The following is a 19,025-nucleotide window of genomic DNA, read 5'->3' as shown; positions in this document are numbered from 1 at the left end:
CTGTTCTTTTTACGATTTCTAATCATACGCGTGATTATTTAATTTATCATTTGTTCATACTACCTTTGTTTTTTTTCTACTGTCGATCTTTGCTATTTAACCTCAAATAATATCAGCAAAATAACAACGATTCAATTGATTGTACTATTGCTTTCCTATTTAATCTAAAATCGATGGAACATTAAATAAAATCAAAGCTTTAAGCGGCAAACGAAAAAATCATTTAATAATCTTTTGAAACTTTTCTTCAAAATGGTTGAACAAGATCATTCAAATTCTATAAATGATCAAGAAGAAATAGATATGGAAATTGATATTTCTAATACATCAACTAAATCTAATTCTCCAATACCTTTTATAAATCAAAATCAAATTAATAAAAATGAAATTAAAATTAAAAGTAAATTAGAAGATCTTTTTCAAGATTTAAAAGAAGATTCAAAATCTACACCTACTATACCTTCTATAATTAATGAAGAAGATTTAAAATCACGTACACATATTAAAAATGAAAATGATTTTAAAAATTCTTCTTCTTCTTCTTCTTCGTCATCATCATCTTCACCATCTTCTTCTTCTTTAAGAATAGGTAATAATAATGAAAATAAAAATAAAAAAGTTAAAATTGAAAATAATATTAATAATAATAAAGGACCAATTTTAATTAATGATTTACCTTTAGCATGGGATGATGCATATTCAACTTATCAAAATTTAGATAAATGTCATTATGAATTAAAAAATTTAGGTTTAAGTAAAGAACAAGATGAAATGATGATTTGTGATTGTATTTATGATAAATGTGAGTTTCAATATCTATTTTACTCAAAACCAAATTTCATGCTTTTTTCATTTGTCTATTCTTGTCTACTAGCCACTAAAAGTAATTAGACATAAAAAAGAAAAGAGACTGATACATGATTTATCTCAGCCGACCCAGATGCGGATCCATGTGGACCAGAATCGGATTGTATAAATCGTGCATTATTTATAGAATGTCTTGCAGGAGAATGTAGAGCAGGTAAACATTGTCGGAATCAACAGTGAGCTAATTCGAACTTCTAACCAACATGATGCTACAGATCTCATGGCTCAAGACTTGTAAATTGACTTTTTTGATTTGTTTAGATTCTCGCGTAAACAGTATGCAAATGTAGAAGTGGTTTTGACGGAGAAGAAAGGATTTGGTCTAAGAGCAGGATCGTTTATCCCATCGTAAGTGAAATGTTCATATCCAAATTTCAAAGCTTATAGCGCTCGCTGATAAATACACTCCGATATAAAGAAATACTTTGATATATGAGTACATCGGTGAAGTGGTCGTCGAGAAAACATTCAGAAAAAGGATGCAACAATATGCGGACGAGGGTATACGTCATTTTTATTTCATGATGTTACAGAAAGAAGAGGTGAGTAATGCTTCTCAATCCCTTGCCTACGTCTACCGGGATCGTATACCTATGCATGAATGACATTCGTCTTGTAATGATCTCATTTGCTTAGCTGACAATTTCTGTCATGTAGTATATCGACGCGACCAAGAAAGGAGGAATTGGAAGGTTCGCCAATCACTCGTGCAACCCAAATTCAGAAGTACAGAAATGGGTTGTAGGAAGGCGACTACGTATGGGTATATTCACAAAGCGGGATGTAGTCAAAGGGGAGGAGATAACGTTCAATTATAATGTGGATCGATATGGGTGAGCTTTCTTTTCACCGCTCGTCAAGCTTCTGCTAGACGAGAAAGCAGGGTTCAAGCTGATTGGGAGACAAAAGTCACGATGCTCAGATATGTTATTGTGGAGAAGCCAATTGTGTTGGAACTATTGGTGGAAAAACCCAAACAGATGTTAGCTTGAGCACAATGAATGATCTCTTCCTTGACGGTGAGCGATTTGACCTCGTACTCAAGATCAAATGCTTACAATCAACGTCATAGCGCTGGGTATAACCGATGAAGTAGAAGCTGGTGGTATGAAGGGTAGTAAGAAGAAAAAGTCTCGTCAACTTGACGAGGATTTTGTGGTGAGTTCAATATACCAAAGATTGCTCAATGTTGTAGATGATTAATAAGGGAAATCTAGCCAATACTACGCCCAATACAAGAACCAGAAGTTCAGAAGGTTGCTGCTGCCATGCGTCAATCGATGGAAAACCGTACCATGATGTCTCGACTACTACAACGTATAAAAGTAAGTAGATTCCTCGATTTCGGATAACACAAAAGCTGATGGTCATGTCAGATGACCGAGGAGCCTGCCGTTCAGAGGCAACTTGGGCGAATGCATGGTTTTAGTTTGATGAGCATGGTACTGGCTGAATTGGCGGACGATAGAGAAGTGGTGCTACTGGTAGGTAACAATCTCATAATTTTGACACGTTTCAATAGCTGACAAAACAACCTTCCAGGTGCTTGAAGGTCTGAGTAAATGGAAATTACAGATACGGAACAAGATCGAAGACTCGAATATTGAGGAACCGGTCAGAAAGCTACAAGAAAGCGGCGATGAGGAAATCAGCAACCTGGCCAAGCAAGTACGTGGTGTGATCATCGTTCGAAGATTAGGTGAATTTATCATTTGCTAACGAATTACTGCAGCTGCTGGAGTACTGGTCAACACTTGAAATGTCGTATAAGATCCCCCGAGTCAACAAGATCGCTTCCGTAAGTCTGGATTTGCCCGTATACGCACTAGGACCGGACTGACGAATTACACTCAGCTCGACGCCGAAGATGAAGCTGGTACTACAACGATAGCAGAAGCAGCATCTCTTTCCACGTCAACACCTCGACGTCCGGATGCTTGGGAGAACACCGCTCAGATCCAGATTGACGTTGCTCCTGTTCGACCAAGGGTTCCTGTCCCTTCTTTCCACAGACCTCGTCCCCCGCCGCCTCAAACTCCCGTAAGACCGCCTTTACCTGTATCGCAATCTTCCGATCGATTAAAAATAGACGCTATCATTGCTATGGCTCAACAGAACATACAGTCCCCAGTGATCAATCCTGGACCATCATATTCACCTGCTGCTGAATCTAGTCGATCGGGAAGTATGATAGTTGAGGAAGAAGAGCGTCGAAAGAGGCAGAAAAGATCGCATTATGATTTCGAAGAGGAAGACGAAGAAACTAGGAAGGAAAGGCGTTTATCTAAATTGGTAGGAGAGGTTGTGGTTAGAAGTATGAGCAAATACAAGGAACAAATGGAACATGATACGTTTAAGCGGTATGCTAAAGAGGTTAGTCATACTCGTCTATAAATTCTTGTCACGAGGTGTAATACTGATTCCTGGGATGACAGTGTACTGGTATACTTGTTGAGAAAGAGAAGAAAGGAAATACGTATTCAACGACTAAGCATCCCACCCTATCCGATGAGAAGAAAGCAAAGATAAAATCATTTACCAAAGAATTTACACATAAAGTATTGAAACGTCTGAAGGAAAAGGGTAAATTACGAAAACCAGCTTCAACCTCGTCAAGAAGTCTCAAAGCGGAAGGTAATTTTAATGCCAATACACCAATACCTACTCCAAATGGAACGATCATCGAAACTCCAGGTGAAGGTGACTTGCTGGATGACATATTTGGTAAAGATAATGATAATATGGATCTTGAACAAACACCTTCATCAATCAATGGGAATGAAAGCGTAAGAAAGGATAGTATCGTTTCCATCGAAGCTAAAAGTCCAATTGACGAGATCAAATCTGCTCCCGTGACTGTCAGGAAGATAAATGGTGGAAATGGTGGATATACTGTGGAGAGGTTAGATTTATCTAGTTTAGGTAAAATAAATGGACAATCTCGTAATGGTCATGAGAATGGTAATAGACCAAATTCCTCAACTTTGTAGTCTTGATAATGGTGTGAAGGTAGGAATTATAGTCAGAAATGCATTCTGTGCGAAAGTACATTTGAAAAACAAAAAATTTATTCCCAATTTTCCCATCTTTCTAAACCCGTCACAATTTCTCCTTTATTCAAAGAATCAATAACATGTTGAACAGAATAAATACAATCATTTAATCCAACTCCACCATATCCATTACCTATTAAACTTAATTTATTATTCCAATTACTTTGTTTTATTTCGTGATGTAATTCTTTCATTCTAAATCCATGTCCAACTTTATAAGTTGGAATACAATTATAATTAATTTTACCAATTTTTAAAATTGGTTTTAAATTTTTTTCTTTTAAAATTGGAAAAACATTTTCTAAATGATTAATTGAATTATTAATTAATTCTTCTTCATTTTTTGGAATTTCTAATTTAGGTTTATAAAAATCTTTTTTATTATTATTATTATTTGAATTCCAATAAGGACCACCTAACATTAAAGTTAATTTTGTTACATTTTTTAAATCTTCTTTAAAAGGTATAGCAGTTGAATCAAAAATACAACCTAATATACCAAATTTATTTAATTTTTTTGTATTATTTAAAGGTGGTCTTGGAATTAAATAACCAAATCCTTCTGGATGTAAATTTTTCGATAAAATTGGATAAACTAAATTAACAACACCGACTGTTGTATATGAATTTGAATTTAAATTTGATAATTTTAAATTTTCTTCTTGTTTTTCTTCAATTAAAAGATTTGATAAATTTAAAGGTGAAATTGATGAAATTATATAATCAGTTTCTAATTTTTTTTCATTATTTAAAATATCAATTTCAATTAAATTATTTTTATTTTTATTAATTTTAATTGAATTAATCATTTGATTTAATTTAATTTCTACAATTCCTTTTTCTTTAATTGATTCATTCATTTTATTAATTAAATTACTTAAACCACCTTTAATTCCATATAAACTCCAATTTTTAATATTTTCATTTAAATCTTTACCTAATTCTTTAATTTCATTTAATTCTTCATTTGATTTTTTATTACTACTAAATAACATTCCTAAAATAACACTTCCAAATTTTTTTTCTTTTTCCCATAAAATTGGAAAACTTGATCTTACTGATAATTCATCAGAAGAAGTTGCATAAATTCCATGAACCATTGAAGAAGCTAAATTTTGTGCTAAATTTTTTGAAAATCTACGTTCAAAAAATGAATTTACACTTTCATCTTTAATTTCATTTGAAATTTTTGATTTAAAAGGTTCTTTTATTATTGAACTTATTAAACCTTTCAATAAATTTGAATTTGAATTATTAAATAATAAAGAAAAAAGTGAATTTGGTAATGAAATTAATTTTGAATTTGAATTAGAAATATCTAATAAAAATCGATTTTTTGCTGCAGGATGTGAAAATGGTATTGGTATTATATCATTTGATAAATCTAAATCTTTTATCTAATTTTGATTTATAATATATGAGCTTAAATTACTTTATTTCAATATATATATATATATATATATTGTAATTTGCTTTTCATTCAAAAATCCAAGTCAAAGTGGGATTTTATCGTACTTACCAATTTCAACATTCCTATTGCACCTTTACTTCCTCTAGGTCTTAAACTTCTAGGTCCACTTTCCAATGTTACATCACCTTTAATTAATTCTCCTTTTTCATTAATAAATTCTACATGATGTTTTGTAGAATTTATCCAACCTCCAATTCTATTTGATCCTTCAATTAATGTAATTTTACTATTTGAAGCTTGAGGAAGTTGTGATAATTTATAAGCTGTTGTTAAACCTGATAAACCACCTCCTAAAATCGTAATTCTTTTAGGAAATGACATTTCACAACTTCCTTTCGTCAACGTAGCATTTGAAAATATGTTTTTTTAAATTAATATCAAATATAAGAATCGCCGTTGATTGCTTTGAGAGAAAAGGAAAAAGAACAGTTGAACGATATTACGATGACACTCGATGGACTTTTCAAGTGGAGGTGCAAATTGAATAAATATTCCGGAATTAACCGATCGAGCCTTTTAATTGCGGATCCAAGAAATCCTGAATTCATGATAATTGACCCATTTAACAATACAACTATAAATACCATACACGATATGTATGCAAACGAGTCCTGATTGTAAAATCTACCTAATCTATCCATGGTTTAAAGTACCTCATTTTTCTGCGCATAAGCCAAAAACCTCCAAATCTCAGATACCTCAACTACCGTACTTTGGTCCAGCAAATCCTGGTGGATCCCTACTTCTTGGACCTCTTGGTCCTTTTATGCCGCTGTTCCCGCTAGTAGAAGAACCATTACTACTCAATCTATCACTCGTCCCAAACGTTGTAGTCGTCGAGGCCGTTACCGGAATAGGACTTTGTTGTCCTGTTGTAGAAGTTGAAAGATTAACCCGGTGACCAACGCCGAATTCTACAGGACTATGTCCGCCTTCGGTTGTCCTTTGATCGTATAAATCCAAATCATCCTCATCATCATCACTTCGTTGAGCTTCAACCTCATCATATCCATCTTCATTTAAAGGAGTTACTAAAGCCGCGCGTTCTTGTTTATCTAAATCTTGGTCTACTCTGTTTTTCTTATTATCACCAGGGAATTTTTTCTCTTCTGATCGATCTTTGGATTTCGATCTTCTACCATGATGACCTAATGTAAGATCTGGTCCTGATGGGAAATGGAAGATTCCACTAAATCCTTTATGTCCCGAATGCAACTTGTTACCTGCGGGTTGTGAATTGGTGTATGGATCGAGGTGATTCGTGTTCGATGCTGAATGAGATAACCTTTGAGGTTCGCTGCTAAAGACTTGATCTCTCACAATCACGGGATTAAATTTCTCTTTCGTGAGATCTTCTTCCTCTTCCTCTTCCGGCACAGGTAAGACTGGCCCGCCGGATGGTTTCCTAAGGCCCATCTGCGGGAATTCAGAGGAAGGCGATGGAGGTGGCAGACTATGTTGTCTATATGTATGAATAGCTGCATCGTCAGGTTGATTGCCATAATGATACTGATGAACTACGTCCGCTTCTTCGAACTGTTGAAAACAATTGATTCTGTCAGCTTGATCACTTCTTCCACTTGCACTACTCTTCAAAAATATATTCGACGAGATTAGAGGATATGTCGAAGAATTGTACGAAGATATGGTCATACTCGGACTTGCGATAATATCAAGTGGGATATATTCTATTTTGGGAGAAGAAAATTTCTGACTTGCCTTTAAGTGAGATTTCGATTTGTGAGGAGAAGGGAAATAATTGTTACCCATCGGGAAACCATGCGGTGAAATTGCTGAAGGGGATTTTGCAGAGTGTAAAGAGATTTGGTCCATTGCATCTGCTGGCATTGGATTGTCGGATACTATGATCAGTATTATATTTAGCGGAAGATCTTTAATTCATCAACTTATCATATCAAATCAGTAAGGACAGCTTACATTGAAATCTCTCTAGATGACCTAATCCATGTGTACTCAAATTACCACTACTGTATCCATACATTCCTTTATTGAAACCAGTACCTGAACTAGCACTTGACATACGCCTACTGATACTTCTCGCTCGGATGATTGATCCAACAGCACCAAAACCTCCTCGAAGAGCGTCCATACCAGGATCTTCAGCTGAGGTTACCTGACCTTTTTCAGCATCTTCCGTTTGATGTTTGGCAGCCTGCATCAATATTGTCGATTTCCTATCTAATTTATCAAGAGATTCAGGATCAACTTTGGATAATTGTAATAGTGTGATTCCTAAACATGTGACTAAAAACCCTAAAACCATGGTGATCAAGGTTACGGCTGATGCTTTTAGTCCTTGATATAAAATGAAAGACGTTATGAGTGTCGCAGAGGAGAAGAAGCAAAAATAAACCGGTACGACCATTGAGGTGCTAGTAATATATGTCAGCGCTTGCACGTTTGGCCAGAATTTCTCAAAGTACTCACTTGAATAATTCTAGAGCTTTGTTCAGGTAATTGATCCTAAAACGGAAACAAGGCATTAGTCTCGCTCCGTAGGTGTATAATTGGTTTAAAGATCCAGAACTCACTCGGTCAACAAGGTGATCACCACGAAGACGAACAGGAACCAGAAGAACCAATTCTTCACTTGATTATCACTGCCAGATTTGTGAATCAGCATCATGCATCGGTCAGTGATTGCGAGTTATGATATATTAACTCACCCTCTAATAGAGGTCACGATACTAGCTCCTAAACCTTGAGTGCAACTAACGCTGATTCCCCCAATGAGGGAGCAAATACTAATATATGGTAACATTGATTTTTTACCCCATTTTGGTGCTACGAAGAAGATGATCCCCAAACTTCCAACTATCAATATACTTGCCCAGACTAAGAATCCAACGGATAAGAATAACTTCTTAAATTCTTTAATCGTAGTGACTGATTGTTCTTCCGGTGCGTTTAGTGCTAAGATTACTGCTCCCATTATACACAATGTACATCCTATCCATCCCTACGCCTCAATATCAGCAAATGGTGACGAGACACAAGGGAAGAACTGGCATAACAAGCTTAAGTAAAACTCACAAAAAAAGTCAATTTCTCTTTTAATAGAAAATGCGATAATATAGCTGCTACAACTACTGATAACGCTCCCATCGGTGTTACTAGAATAGCTTCTGTGAATGCACTATCATAAGATTATGTGTAATTTAGCATTTTGTCTGTTTCAGTAGAAATCAAGAAACATTACATTGTTTTTGAATTAAAAAAACAAAAGATCAACTCACTATGCAACGAAATTACAAATTTCACCAAGAATCATAGTAATCATTCCTGTCCACCATAACCAACTTTTTAAATATCCATGACCTTCACCAGCAACATTTCCATATTTTTCAGTTGATTGTATTAATCCTTTTTTCTTAATTACAAAACTTGAACCAATTAATAAACCTGATCCTACAGCTAAACAAATTCCAACAATTTTAAAAGTTGAATTTCCTGTTGTATCTACTAATCCTGCTGCATGAGATGATGAAGCCGATGCGGAAGCAGAAGCTGAAGTTGACATTTTGATTCACAGGTCTTCTTTTTTGGATTCCAGGATATCTATATATGTCCCTTTATTCGAGCTATTACTTATCTATAGATTTCTGAACATACGTGAATGGTCTTAATGCGGTTGATTGATATTATTCGTTCGGATCTTTCGTTGAGGTACAGTACAGCTATAAGAATCTCTAATATAGTTTCGGTGAGATTGTCAACACTAGCTATGGTGTATTTTGCGTTTGTCCTGGTCGTCTAAGCTCGATCTTTGTTGTTTCCTTGTATCAAGCGTTGATGGTACAACGATTCATTGAAAACTTCTGTGTCTTCGTACCAATTTGTATAGTCGGTTGAACAAAATTGAATGTTTCGGAATTACTTTATATCCTTATTTTGATACGAAATCGATGAACGTGCGGAATGATAGTTATGACCTTTTTATGCGGAATGTTCATATGAAATGACGTTCACAAAGGTTCAATTTCAATCTACTCTTCCTTTGAATCGGTAAAATATACACATGGATAGGTTCGAACTATGAATTGATGCAATACAAAACAATACACTGCTATTGTTAATGCATGAAGTTATTATTGACACTGCGCATGAGTGCGTACTACGTTATGCTGTGTTATGGTGATACTGTTAGTAGTATAATATTATGAAATTTAAATGCCATCATAAAAAAGGCGGGCGCGTTCAATTTGAATTTCAGGGTCATCCTATTACCAGTTCTCGTCATTTTGTATTGTTATTTTGGTATTATGTAATATCAACCCTAGATCGACGCGCGAAGGAGTTTACCACCGGTTAAAATACATCCGGAATGATCCAATGCTCATGTGGTCAATTCAATAATCATTGTATGTTGTTGATAAATTAGACTCTGCTTGATCTACAAATGACTCGACGATTCGTTCGTAGCATCGACGAGAATTAATCAAGTCAACCTGTTCTAGAATTGTGGGAGAAGCGAGCAAGATGAGTGTACTTCAGCCTATACGTAAAGCAGCGATAATAGGAGCAGGACAGATGGGATTAGGTATAGCGTAAGCTCTTGGCCAGTTTTCCTTCAGACGACTCATTTCTTCGCATTCGCTTTGCCCTTCCGAGCTTGTTTGGGATTCAAATAGAGGTAAATCGTTAGCTCACGTATCTCTTGAACAGCTACGTCTCAGCAGTCCATGCTAAAATTCCGATTACAATTCATGATCCATCCTCATCAGTGCTTTCCTCGGCTTTAGATAAATACAAATCTCTAATTTCAAGGGACGTATCGAAATCTAGATTAACTCAAGAACAGGCAGATGAAGCATTGGGAAAATTCAGCATTGTACAAGGTGATGGAAGTGGTGAAGGTATAGGAGAACCCTTGAAGGATGATGTAGATTTAGTTATTGAAGTAAGTGTGCTCCATAACCGTCAATGTACTTATACCAGGTTGACCTTTTTTTTATGTAATTTGATATAGGCGATACCTGAAATACCCGAATTGAAATTAGGTCTATTCAAAAGATTAGGTAGAATATTACCTTCAACAACGATATTAGGAAGTAATACAAGTAGTATAAGTATAACCAAATTATCTGCTTCTGCTGGGTCGAATTTAAGTGGAGATGAGGATAGAAAGAAATCGTCAGAAAGGGTAATAGGGTATGTCTAACTCTTATATCATAATCTTGATAATCGGAACTTACTCACTTTTTATTGTTTAATCTCCAAGAATACATTATTTCAATCCTGTTCCACAAATGTACGTCTCTCTTGGAGAAAAAAAATCAATCAATTTAATCTAATTTACTGATTCTATCTACATAGGAAATTAGTTGAAATCATACCAGCTTTACAAACTTCTCAAAATACGATTGATCGATCAAAAGCCTTCGGGAAAGCATGTAAAAAAGGCAAATCCATCATGTTACCTTTCAAGAATATTAGCCAATTTTCAAGCTAACGTTGATAATTTTTTTTTCTTGGTGGTGCAGAAGTGACCACTTCGAGCGATTCACCAGGTTTTATAGCTAATGCAATACTTATGCCAATGATAAATGAAGCTATAATAGTTTTAGAAAAGGTCAGTCTAAATTCTGACTTTTTTAAATACGAAGTTGTGAAAGAAAAAGAGTATCAATTGATTGGATTTTAATTGATATATCTTGATTATCAAAATGAAATAGGGAATAGCTACACCAGAAGATATAGATACAACATTTCGTTTAGGTATGGGACATCCTATGGGTCCATTAACACTTGCAGATTTAATAGGTTTAGATACATGTTTAAATATTCAAAAAGTTTTACATAATGAATTTGGAGATAGTAAATATAGACCTTCAAATTTATTAATTAAAATGGTTGATGCAGGTTGGATAGGAAAAAAAATTAGAAAAGGTTTTTATGAATATGATGAAAATGGAAATAAGATTTTGAATTAATTAAATTTTAATTTAATTTTGAAAAATTAGTTAAATTGTTAAGAATTGAATTATGAATTATGAATTATGAATTCACTAAAATTGTTTTCAAAAAAATTCATTCATAATTTATTATATATATATATATATATATATATATGTATTCCGTTAAAAATATTATTTTAGTACAAATCGTGTTTAAATATAATGACAACTTATTAATAAACTCATTTTTAGTACAGGAAATTCAAATCAAAAAAGAAAAAAAACCAAATTAAATATCAAAGAAGGAAAAACAATTAATCAATGTAAAAATCAGAAATGAAAATGAATGTTTGGATTTCTCAGAAATTGAAATTTATAAAAGATGAAAAACAAAAAAAAAAAAATCCTTTTTCATTCATTAATTTGAATTTTCTTCCATTGTTCCATATCCAATTTTATTTATATTTTTTGAATTATTTCTGATATTTTGAATTCCACTTTCATTTCCACTTGTATTACTTAAATTTGAACTATTAACTCTTTTAATTTTTCTACTTCTACCTCTAATTCTTTCATTATTCTTCTTATTATTATTATTATAATTATCCTTCTGTGATACTATCAAAGGTTCTAATCTAATAAATGACATACAAATTTGAGCTAAAATTAAACTACAAGTAGCAATTGTAAAAATAGTCGCAGGATAAATTCCAACAGTTGATGCAAAAACTGTACCAAACATTAAAGGTGAAATTAGATTTGCACCTAAAGCATGTAAAACACTTAATGCACCAAATAATTTACCAGATTGTGTTGAAGGATCATTTAAAAGTGATAATGCTAAAGAATTTGCTGCAGGATTTCCAGATCCACCTAAAGTTGTCATAATTGATAAAAGAATAAATCCAATTGGTGGAGGTGATAATGATAATAATAAATATGGAATTGATTCTAATAATAATGAAACTCTAACTGTTAATAAATCTAAATGTGCTGAACGTTTTGTTTTTGTTTTCATCATTATATCACTTGATGAATTTGTTAAAGATGATGATGAAGCAGTATTTGATTCAGTCGTTATTGCTGATGTAGAAGCAACTTCATTTGTAAATGCTTCTTCATCAATTGTTGGATGTCCAGCTAATATAGATGTAGATGTTTCATCTTGTTGATATCGAGGTTTGACAAAGTGCATGATGACTGGTAAGTGGCAGGATCAGATTCAGCTTGAAAGCTCGTGCAATTATTGAATCGAATCAGTCGCGATGCATCAAAACTCACTTGGCACAAGAACAATGAGCACGAAACTTCTCGAAAAAGCAGTGATTGACATATAAGGACCGAGCTACGATTAGATATAGACAATTTAGCCAAGATTGTAGCACAACTCCGGAAGATGGGGAATATAATTTACCTGAGCAGAAGTCCAACCGAAAGCGTAAAATGTATATTGAGCTTTAATACTCATTATACCCTAGATGGTGCAGATTGGTTCGCATCAGCAGGAGTATCTCGATATGGAGATAGCGATAGAAGTCTTTACTTACAAACACCATACTCATGAAGAACAACCCAGCTCCAACAGCAGTCAAATTCCAATCTCTTCGGTTTTCACCTTCTTTTTTAACAGGTATAAAAATTGCAAGAGGTTCCAAGAACCCAAATACTCTTCTGAATATTCGTCTGAAATTACCTATAGTCTTCTTACGAGCTTTACTAGCTCCGTTTCCGGTAGTAGCAAATGACATTCTAGACCATCCTGAAAGAAGTGGATCTGTTTCATCAACTCCATCAGCTGGGAAAGGAGTTTCATCTTCCCATTCTCTTTCTAATTGATCTCTTTTCTTAGCTTCTTCGCGAGCTGTCGAAGCGTTCTTAGCTAGTGTAGCTCTTGCTTGGTTCGATAAAGATTCAGGTAACATCAATAAAATGAGTGGAATGTAAATCGCAAAAACAACTGCGTTCACGTAAAATGGTGTCATGCTGTGGCGTGTAATTGAATCGTTAGCCTTACTTCTGGATCTATCTTATATGACTAGACTTGACCTACATGTCTCCAGTCCAACTGATAAGTAGACTTCCTAAGACTGGACCAAGTGCAAAACCAGCCATGAACATTCCACCGATTCTAGCAAAGATTGTGACTCGACTTCCATCGGGTGTGACATCTGATACGTATGCGTTAAGAGTAGCTGATATAGTACTGTATCCTCCTAACAATCCTTCAATCGTAGGACCAAGTAATAATGCTCGATAACCACCTGGAATCAAGTAAGGGAAATTGGCTACTACTATGAAGCATATCTCGCTGATCAAATCGACATGTAGTCAGTGTGTGCTCAATTTGCAGAAGACTGTACCATGCGAATCCAATCATGGAGATCTGTGCTCAATTAAGATCGCAGACTCACTTCAACAGAAGCCCAAGTTCAACAATAGCGATAACTTTGGTTCGGCCAAGCTTATCAGAAGTTTTTCCCCAGAATCCAGTGGTTAAGGCTGATAAAAGACCCATCGTGAGGGTCATAACTGATAATATGAAATGATTCATCGTTAATTCTATTCTAGCTTTAAGTCCAATTTAAAGCAAGATGATTTGCAAGAAATAGCAACATGAGGTAAGGAGGAATAAGGAAAAAATCCCTTACCCATAGTCAATTTAGCAGCAGCAGCCTGTACTTTAACGTCCTTTTTACATAATCTAGGATCAATAGCTTGGTAAGGTCTGTGATCTTTATCATCTTGATCCCGATCTTTATCATTATCGTCACCTTGATCCTCATCATCATCATCTGAAGGATAAGGTGTTTGTTTTTGCTTATCATCATCATTTGAAGGGAAAGGTTTATCAGGTCTAGGTAATGGTGATGTAGGTTCAGGTCTTTCATAAGAAGTAGTAAAAGTAGGTAAATTGATTGGTTTAGAAGAAGAAGGTGATTTAGTTGAATTTCCATTATGATGTAAACGATATTCGTACATATCATGTTGTAATTTCAAAAACCATTTATCTGCTGGAGATAAAACATAATCACCTCCTGTTGGTATTCCACCTAAAGTTGGATTAGAGTCTTCAATAGGTTGAATTCTTCCTAAACCTTGAGATTCAACGAATGATAAATAAGATATACCACTTTTTGAAAAATCTTCAAAACGATTAATGGAATTGACCACATATTGATGTGAAGTTGAATCTTGTGAAGCTGATGGAGGATGAGCTAAACAAGCTAAATTCACATAAAGTTCTGCTTTTGGTGCCATTGACATTCCAATACAAAGTGGTACACCAATTATAAAAGGATATAACCATTTTGGACTTGCTTTTCTCCATTCCGGTATTGATGATGATTCAACAATATCTGAATGAGGAGATGTTGAAAGATCATTATGATTTTGATTAGGAGTAAAAGAAGGTGGAGCAGGTGATGTAAATCTTGGTGTTGGAATAGGTGTATTATTTTCTGAAAATAAAGCTCTTTCTGTAATTCCTTGAGAAGATAATCCTAAATCATCAAAAGAAGGTACGTAATTATGTTGTTGATTATGAGGTATGATTGGATTAGAAGTTGTGTGTTGTTGATGATGGTTGTGAGTTGAAGAAAATGAAGTAGGTGCAGGGGAAGGATTTGGATGAAGTAATGATCTGTCAGTTTGAGAATGAGAAGATGTCATGGTGGGCAACATTGATTGTATAAGCGAGGAATTAGTGATTGAGTCTTGAAGTGAGGAGATAGGCCGAAATCTATTGCCCTTGTATCATCGAGTACTGAGTGATGAAATCAAACTGTCGTCTGAAATCAAAGGGGAGTAACGTCTACACAAGTGGTGAGAAAGATATGTTATTGATATGGATTATACGATCTTGTATTTACACAAAATATAAGACATGGAGTTGTGGGCGTTCTATTTAGTTGAACTAGAAATATTTGGTTGAGATGGTTGAGATTATTGACAAGAAAGACATGACTATATTTTCCTTGTCTTCCAAGCTTGCATGTAAGCAGAGCATGCACAAATTGTCTTAATATAAGGAAGAAAAGAGATAAGGTATATTTTATATATAGGTATAATTTCGATTATGCGATAATATGATTTAGATCGATTGATCAGCGCCAATTAGCGTTATAACGTTATCGTCATAATTATATTGTATACTGTACCTCGCGGCCTTCCGGTCATTTCCGAAAGGGATTTAAAAGTTAACCATATGGGGTATAATTCTAAATAAGATATGAACGGAGCGAGTGAGTACCTCTTCGTTCATGTGGTTGTTAATGATGATGATGATTATGCGCATGCTCTGGCCGAAGCGCTTACGGATCTTTCGCAAGAATGGTTTCATTACATTTCGTGTATTACAAGATATAGAATTTGTCATCATTTATCATTACCATTATCATTATCATTATCATTACCATTACCATTATCATTATCATTATCATTATCATTATCATTATCATTATCATTATTATATGTATCTTCATCATTATCGTCAATATCATCAAAGTTTCATACCATACACTCGTCGCTGAGCAGGCAGCGATTCTTCATTCGAAATCTTGTTATGAATAGACCATTCCAAATTTAGTTTCATGTCTCGAAGTAGTTTCATCTATTTTACCCAAGTCTCCCTATTATTCAAAAGACTTTTCAAACTCCTTTCATAAATCTCAAGAACCCCTTCAAATTCTTTACATTCTTTATTTAATCTATTTTGGTTTGTATCACATGAATGTGTTAAACCAATTTTCAATTTATTTTGTTCATAAATTTCAATTTTCCTCTTAGCTTCATTTTCTAAATTTTCTCTTTCTCTTAATGAATCAATTGAAGATTTTATACCTTTTATTTGACGTGAAATTGAATTTCCAAAAGACTGACAATTATGTATATTTTCTGATAAATTGCTTAAAGAGTAAATTAAATTTTCAGTATCTTGTTGAACGAGTTTAAGTAAATTAAGTAAAATTGGTAAGTTAGGTTTTAATTCTTGAGAAATAGAAGAGATAATTGGTGATAAGGCATTTTGATGAATTAGAAAATCATCTTGCATTAGTGTACCATACTGGTCTATATGTTCATTATCTTCTTCTTCCTCGGTAGTTTCATTGACTACTTCAAGATGCGTAATATGTTCCGGACTAAAATGTGATTGTCTACTTAGCTGGTAATCTTGTTCAGAATTTAATTTCCCAATCCAACCTATCGAATCTCCATATTCATCTTCTTGTTCTTCATCTTCTTCAAGATTTCTTTTGGGTAACACATCATAATTAGAATACTCTTCTGAATTACCTAATCTAAATTCATTCAAACACATATTCAATTCCCTTATCCAATCATCCCTAATTTTCTCTATATCATTCATTTTATTTAAATGTCTTTGTAAATTGTCATTCAAAGAATCGTGATCTAAATTCTTCAAATCATTTAATAATTTTGAAATTCCAATTAAATTTTCTGAAAGAATAATCAAATCTTTTGGTAATTCATTTAAATCATCTCTATTACTCATTAATCTTTTTAATGATTTATTCGAAATTCTATTTTTTACACTTCTGTTTTTTGTAGGTGAATAATTTAAATAATTTTGATAATCATTAAATTCATTATTATTAAGTGAAAATTCATATTTTTCACTCAATTCTAAATTTAATTCTAAATTTAAATCTATTCCTCTATTAGGTGAAATATCATCTAAATTAGTAAATTCATAAGAAATTGAAGATTTTGAACTTTGTTGTCCTTTTATATTGTTAGGTGTTTGCAAATTGGGTAAATCTTGTTGAATTTTAATAGGAGTTATGGGATTTTGTAATTCAGCTTAACGATTTTTCCATTAATTCAGGTTAACTCCTCTTTTTTATAGAATATTCCAAAGTAAGAATTAAATAAATTTACCTTGATTATCATCGTTCATTTCATTTTCATCTTTTACCCCCCCTGACTTATACTCCTTTTTATCCACGTCAATAAATTCATCAGCTAATGATTGACCTAAACCTATAATCATCGATTGATCATTTTCAAATTCTCCTGCTAACTCATCAGCAAGTGATGAAAAAGCCATTATCTAATTTATGTTATTAATACCGAAATGATCTTCAATTGAAAGTAATATGTATAGTTTAAGATCTTACTGATATTGAATTCTTCACTATTCAATTATTACAGGTCATTCGGTATAGTGATTTGTAACAAAGGAGGCTGAATATAGTAGACTACAGGATAATTTATATTCGTCTTTATCCTATATTCTGTATTTCATCGCATGTATTCTGCGTGAAAGATAATTAATCATATTATTGATTTGTATGATGATGTATCTAAGAGAGTGCATTCAGTAAGGGGTTTGTGCGATGTGAATTCGGTATCATTGTAGACAGATTCTCAAGGAACAATAAAAAATATCTGAAACGTCATTCTCAACCCTGCTTCGACAGCTACTTCATGTGAAAATGCTAAAATTGCTTCTTTTTGAGCTATATACCCTCAACTGGGTCAAAAAGTCAATAGCATCAGTCATCCTTCACAATGATGCTAACAGCCGTCTCAGAACAAGCCAGTTGCATACGGCCTCATTAGTCTCCTTTATCTACATCTGCTCAATGATTATCCGTGTTGGACCAGACACTTGAACGAAAATCTGAATTCAATTTTCTGCTAACATTGCAATGGTCACAAAAAATCATGCCGAGAATCGTATCCATCTCCCGCGTACAAAAAGACTTCTACACATAATACCCAAACTATCAAACCATTTCTTTGATCTAATTTGTTTAAGCGTGTTTGGCCTTTCTGGCTTGGAGTTTTCTAGAGTAGAACTATTAAAATCATCAAAAATCAGCCAAAGTTTACAAAACAAGAATTTCCATAATATATAGCTCACCTCCAATTCTTTTCCTTCAAGAATGTAACCATCAGCTCGTCCTGATTGACCAGGTCTTGAAGTGATGATAGCCAATAATCGACCAGTTTTGAATTGTTGTTCGAGGAGAGGATCAATTTTAGCATCTTTCTTTCTCTCTTCGAGGACTCTCTTAACGTGGTTAGATTGTTTCTTGTCGGAGGTGTCTTCAGCAGCGGCGGTTTTAGCACCTCGAGCAATGGGTTGAGCGTACTATCAAAACCATCCAAATCAGTATACTCCTTAGACCGGGACGTTGACAAAGCGGTAGATACTCACGTGAGCTTCGTACCATTGTCTGAATGGGGTAGCATCAACATCGACGACGGCAGATTTTACAAGGGTTTGAGTTCTAAGAAGTTCGTTGTTGGTAGCGTTGTATCGCTATTTACACACAAAATAAATTAGTATTGGTTTATTCATTCTTAATTGATTGTCCTGATTGGTCCCCATGACTGTCTACAATGTCTTTTGCTTTGATAGTTTAAAAAAAAATTGAGACGAATACTTACAACGGTCAACAATCGAGTCTTTCTGGTGGTGTGTTCAGAACCCCAAGCAAAGTTTCCAGAGTCTAATCTCAAAGCTCTGTATTTGGTGTTACCACCTCTTACTCTAACTTCGTGAATTCTCTTGGAAGAATCAAGCTTGGTCATAGCTGGTTGTCTACCCAATTCAAACTTTCTCTTCTTTCTGTAGTGGGCTCTTCGAGCACCTGAAGCTGAGCGCTTGTGGCGCGAATCACGAGTTATACCCATTCTATTTTTGAAAACAAACAGTATTAGTATTGAAAGAATGTTGATGATGTACTA

At 34.1% G+C, this 19,025-nt stretch overlaps 7 protein-coding genes across 7 annotated transcripts; 2 read left to right on the top strand and 5 right to left on the bottom strand.

Annotated features, from left to right (window-relative positions):
- Positions 1-252: 252 nt before the first annotated feature.
- On the top strand, positions 253-3,857 carry I206_106190 (uncharacterized protein; the record flags this gene model as incomplete). The annotated part of the gene is made up of 13 exons (XM_019156741.1): positions 253-802; positions 932-1,043; positions 1,129-1,215; positions 1,286-1,409; positions 1,525-1,700; positions 1,777-1,886; positions 1,940-2,025; positions 2,085-2,192; positions 2,244-2,351; positions 2,410-2,535; positions 2,600-2,665; positions 2,722-3,240; positions 3,303-3,857. The coding sequence occupies 13 exons, from the start codon at positions 253-255 to the stop codon at positions 3,855-3,857; spliced, it is 2,727 nt and encodes a 908-aa protein (XP_019010543.1).
- Positions 3,858-3,934: 77 nt separating this feature from the next.
- I206_106189 (protoporphyrinogen oxidase) lies at positions 3,935-5,712 on the bottom strand (the record flags this gene model as incomplete). Its single annotated transcript, XM_019156740.1, has 2 exons — positions 3,935-5,317; positions 5,440-5,712. The coding sequence occupies 2 exons, from the start codon at positions 5,710-5,712 to the stop codon at positions 3,935-3,937; spliced, it is 1,656 nt and encodes a 551-aa protein (XP_019010542.1).
- Positions 5,713-6,090: 378 nt separating this feature from the next.
- I206_106188 (uncharacterized protein) lies at positions 6,091-8,932 on the bottom strand (the record flags this gene model as incomplete). The annotated part of the gene is made up of 7 exons (XM_019156739.1): positions 6,091-7,253; positions 7,330-7,784; positions 7,840-7,875; positions 7,944-8,012; positions 8,079-8,371; positions 8,446-8,548; positions 8,649-8,932. The coding sequence occupies 7 exons, from the start codon at positions 8,930-8,932 to the stop codon at positions 6,091-6,093; spliced, it is 2,403 nt and encodes an 800-aa protein (XP_019010541.1).
- Positions 8,933-9,891: 959 nt separating this feature from the next.
- Positions 9,892-11,345, top strand: I206_106187 (uncharacterized protein; the record flags this gene model as incomplete). The annotated part of the gene is made up of 7 exons (XM_070203268.1): positions 9,892-9,959; positions 10,078-10,312; positions 10,382-10,563; positions 10,634-10,663; positions 10,729-10,814; positions 10,896-10,984; positions 11,088-11,345. 7 exons carry the CDS (start codon positions 9,892-9,894, stop codon positions 11,343-11,345), a joined length of 948 nt encoding a protein of 315 aa, XP_070059369.1.
- Positions 11,346-11,727: 382 nt separating this feature from the next.
- I206_106186 (uncharacterized protein) lies at positions 11,728-14,978 on the bottom strand (the record flags this gene model as incomplete). The annotated part of the gene is made up of 7 exons (XM_070203267.1): positions 11,728-12,509; positions 12,591-12,654; positions 12,724-12,783; positions 12,857-13,292; positions 13,360-13,617; positions 13,721-13,838; positions 13,958-14,978. The coding sequence occupies 7 exons, from the start codon at positions 14,976-14,978 to the stop codon at positions 11,728-11,730; spliced, it is 2,739 nt and encodes a 912-aa protein (XP_070059368.1).
- A 940-nt stretch (positions 14,979-15,918) lies between these two features.
- Positions 15,919-17,376, bottom strand: I206_106185 (uncharacterized protein; the record flags this gene model as incomplete). Its single annotated transcript, XM_019156736.1, has 2 exons — positions 15,919-17,129; positions 17,208-17,376. The coding sequence occupies 2 exons, from the start codon at positions 17,374-17,376 to the stop codon at positions 15,919-15,921; spliced, it is 1,380 nt and encodes a 459-aa protein (XP_019010538.1).
- Positions 17,377-18,085: 709 nt separating this feature from the next.
- I206_106184 (40S ribosomal protein eS8) lies at positions 18,086-18,971 on the bottom strand (the record flags this gene model as incomplete). Its single annotated transcript, XM_019156735.1, has 4 exons — positions 18,086-18,130; positions 18,196-18,426; positions 18,493-18,597; positions 18,726-18,971. The coding sequence occupies 4 exons, from the start codon at positions 18,969-18,971 to the stop codon at positions 18,086-18,088; spliced, it is 627 nt and encodes a 208-aa protein (XP_019010537.1).
- Positions 18,972-19,025: the final 54 nt, after the last annotated feature.

The sequence above is a fragment of the Kwoniella pini genome, chromosome 8 (genome assembly GCF_000512605.2).
Source record: "Kwoniella pini CBS 10737 chromosome 8, complete sequence".
In the NCBI taxonomy this organism is placed as follows: Eukaryota; Fungi; Basidiomycota; class Tremellomycetes; order Tremellales; family Cryptococcaceae; genus Kwoniella; species Kwoniella pini.
Note: the sequence above shows the minus strand (reverse complement) of the source record. Positions and strands in the feature narration are given on the sequence as shown.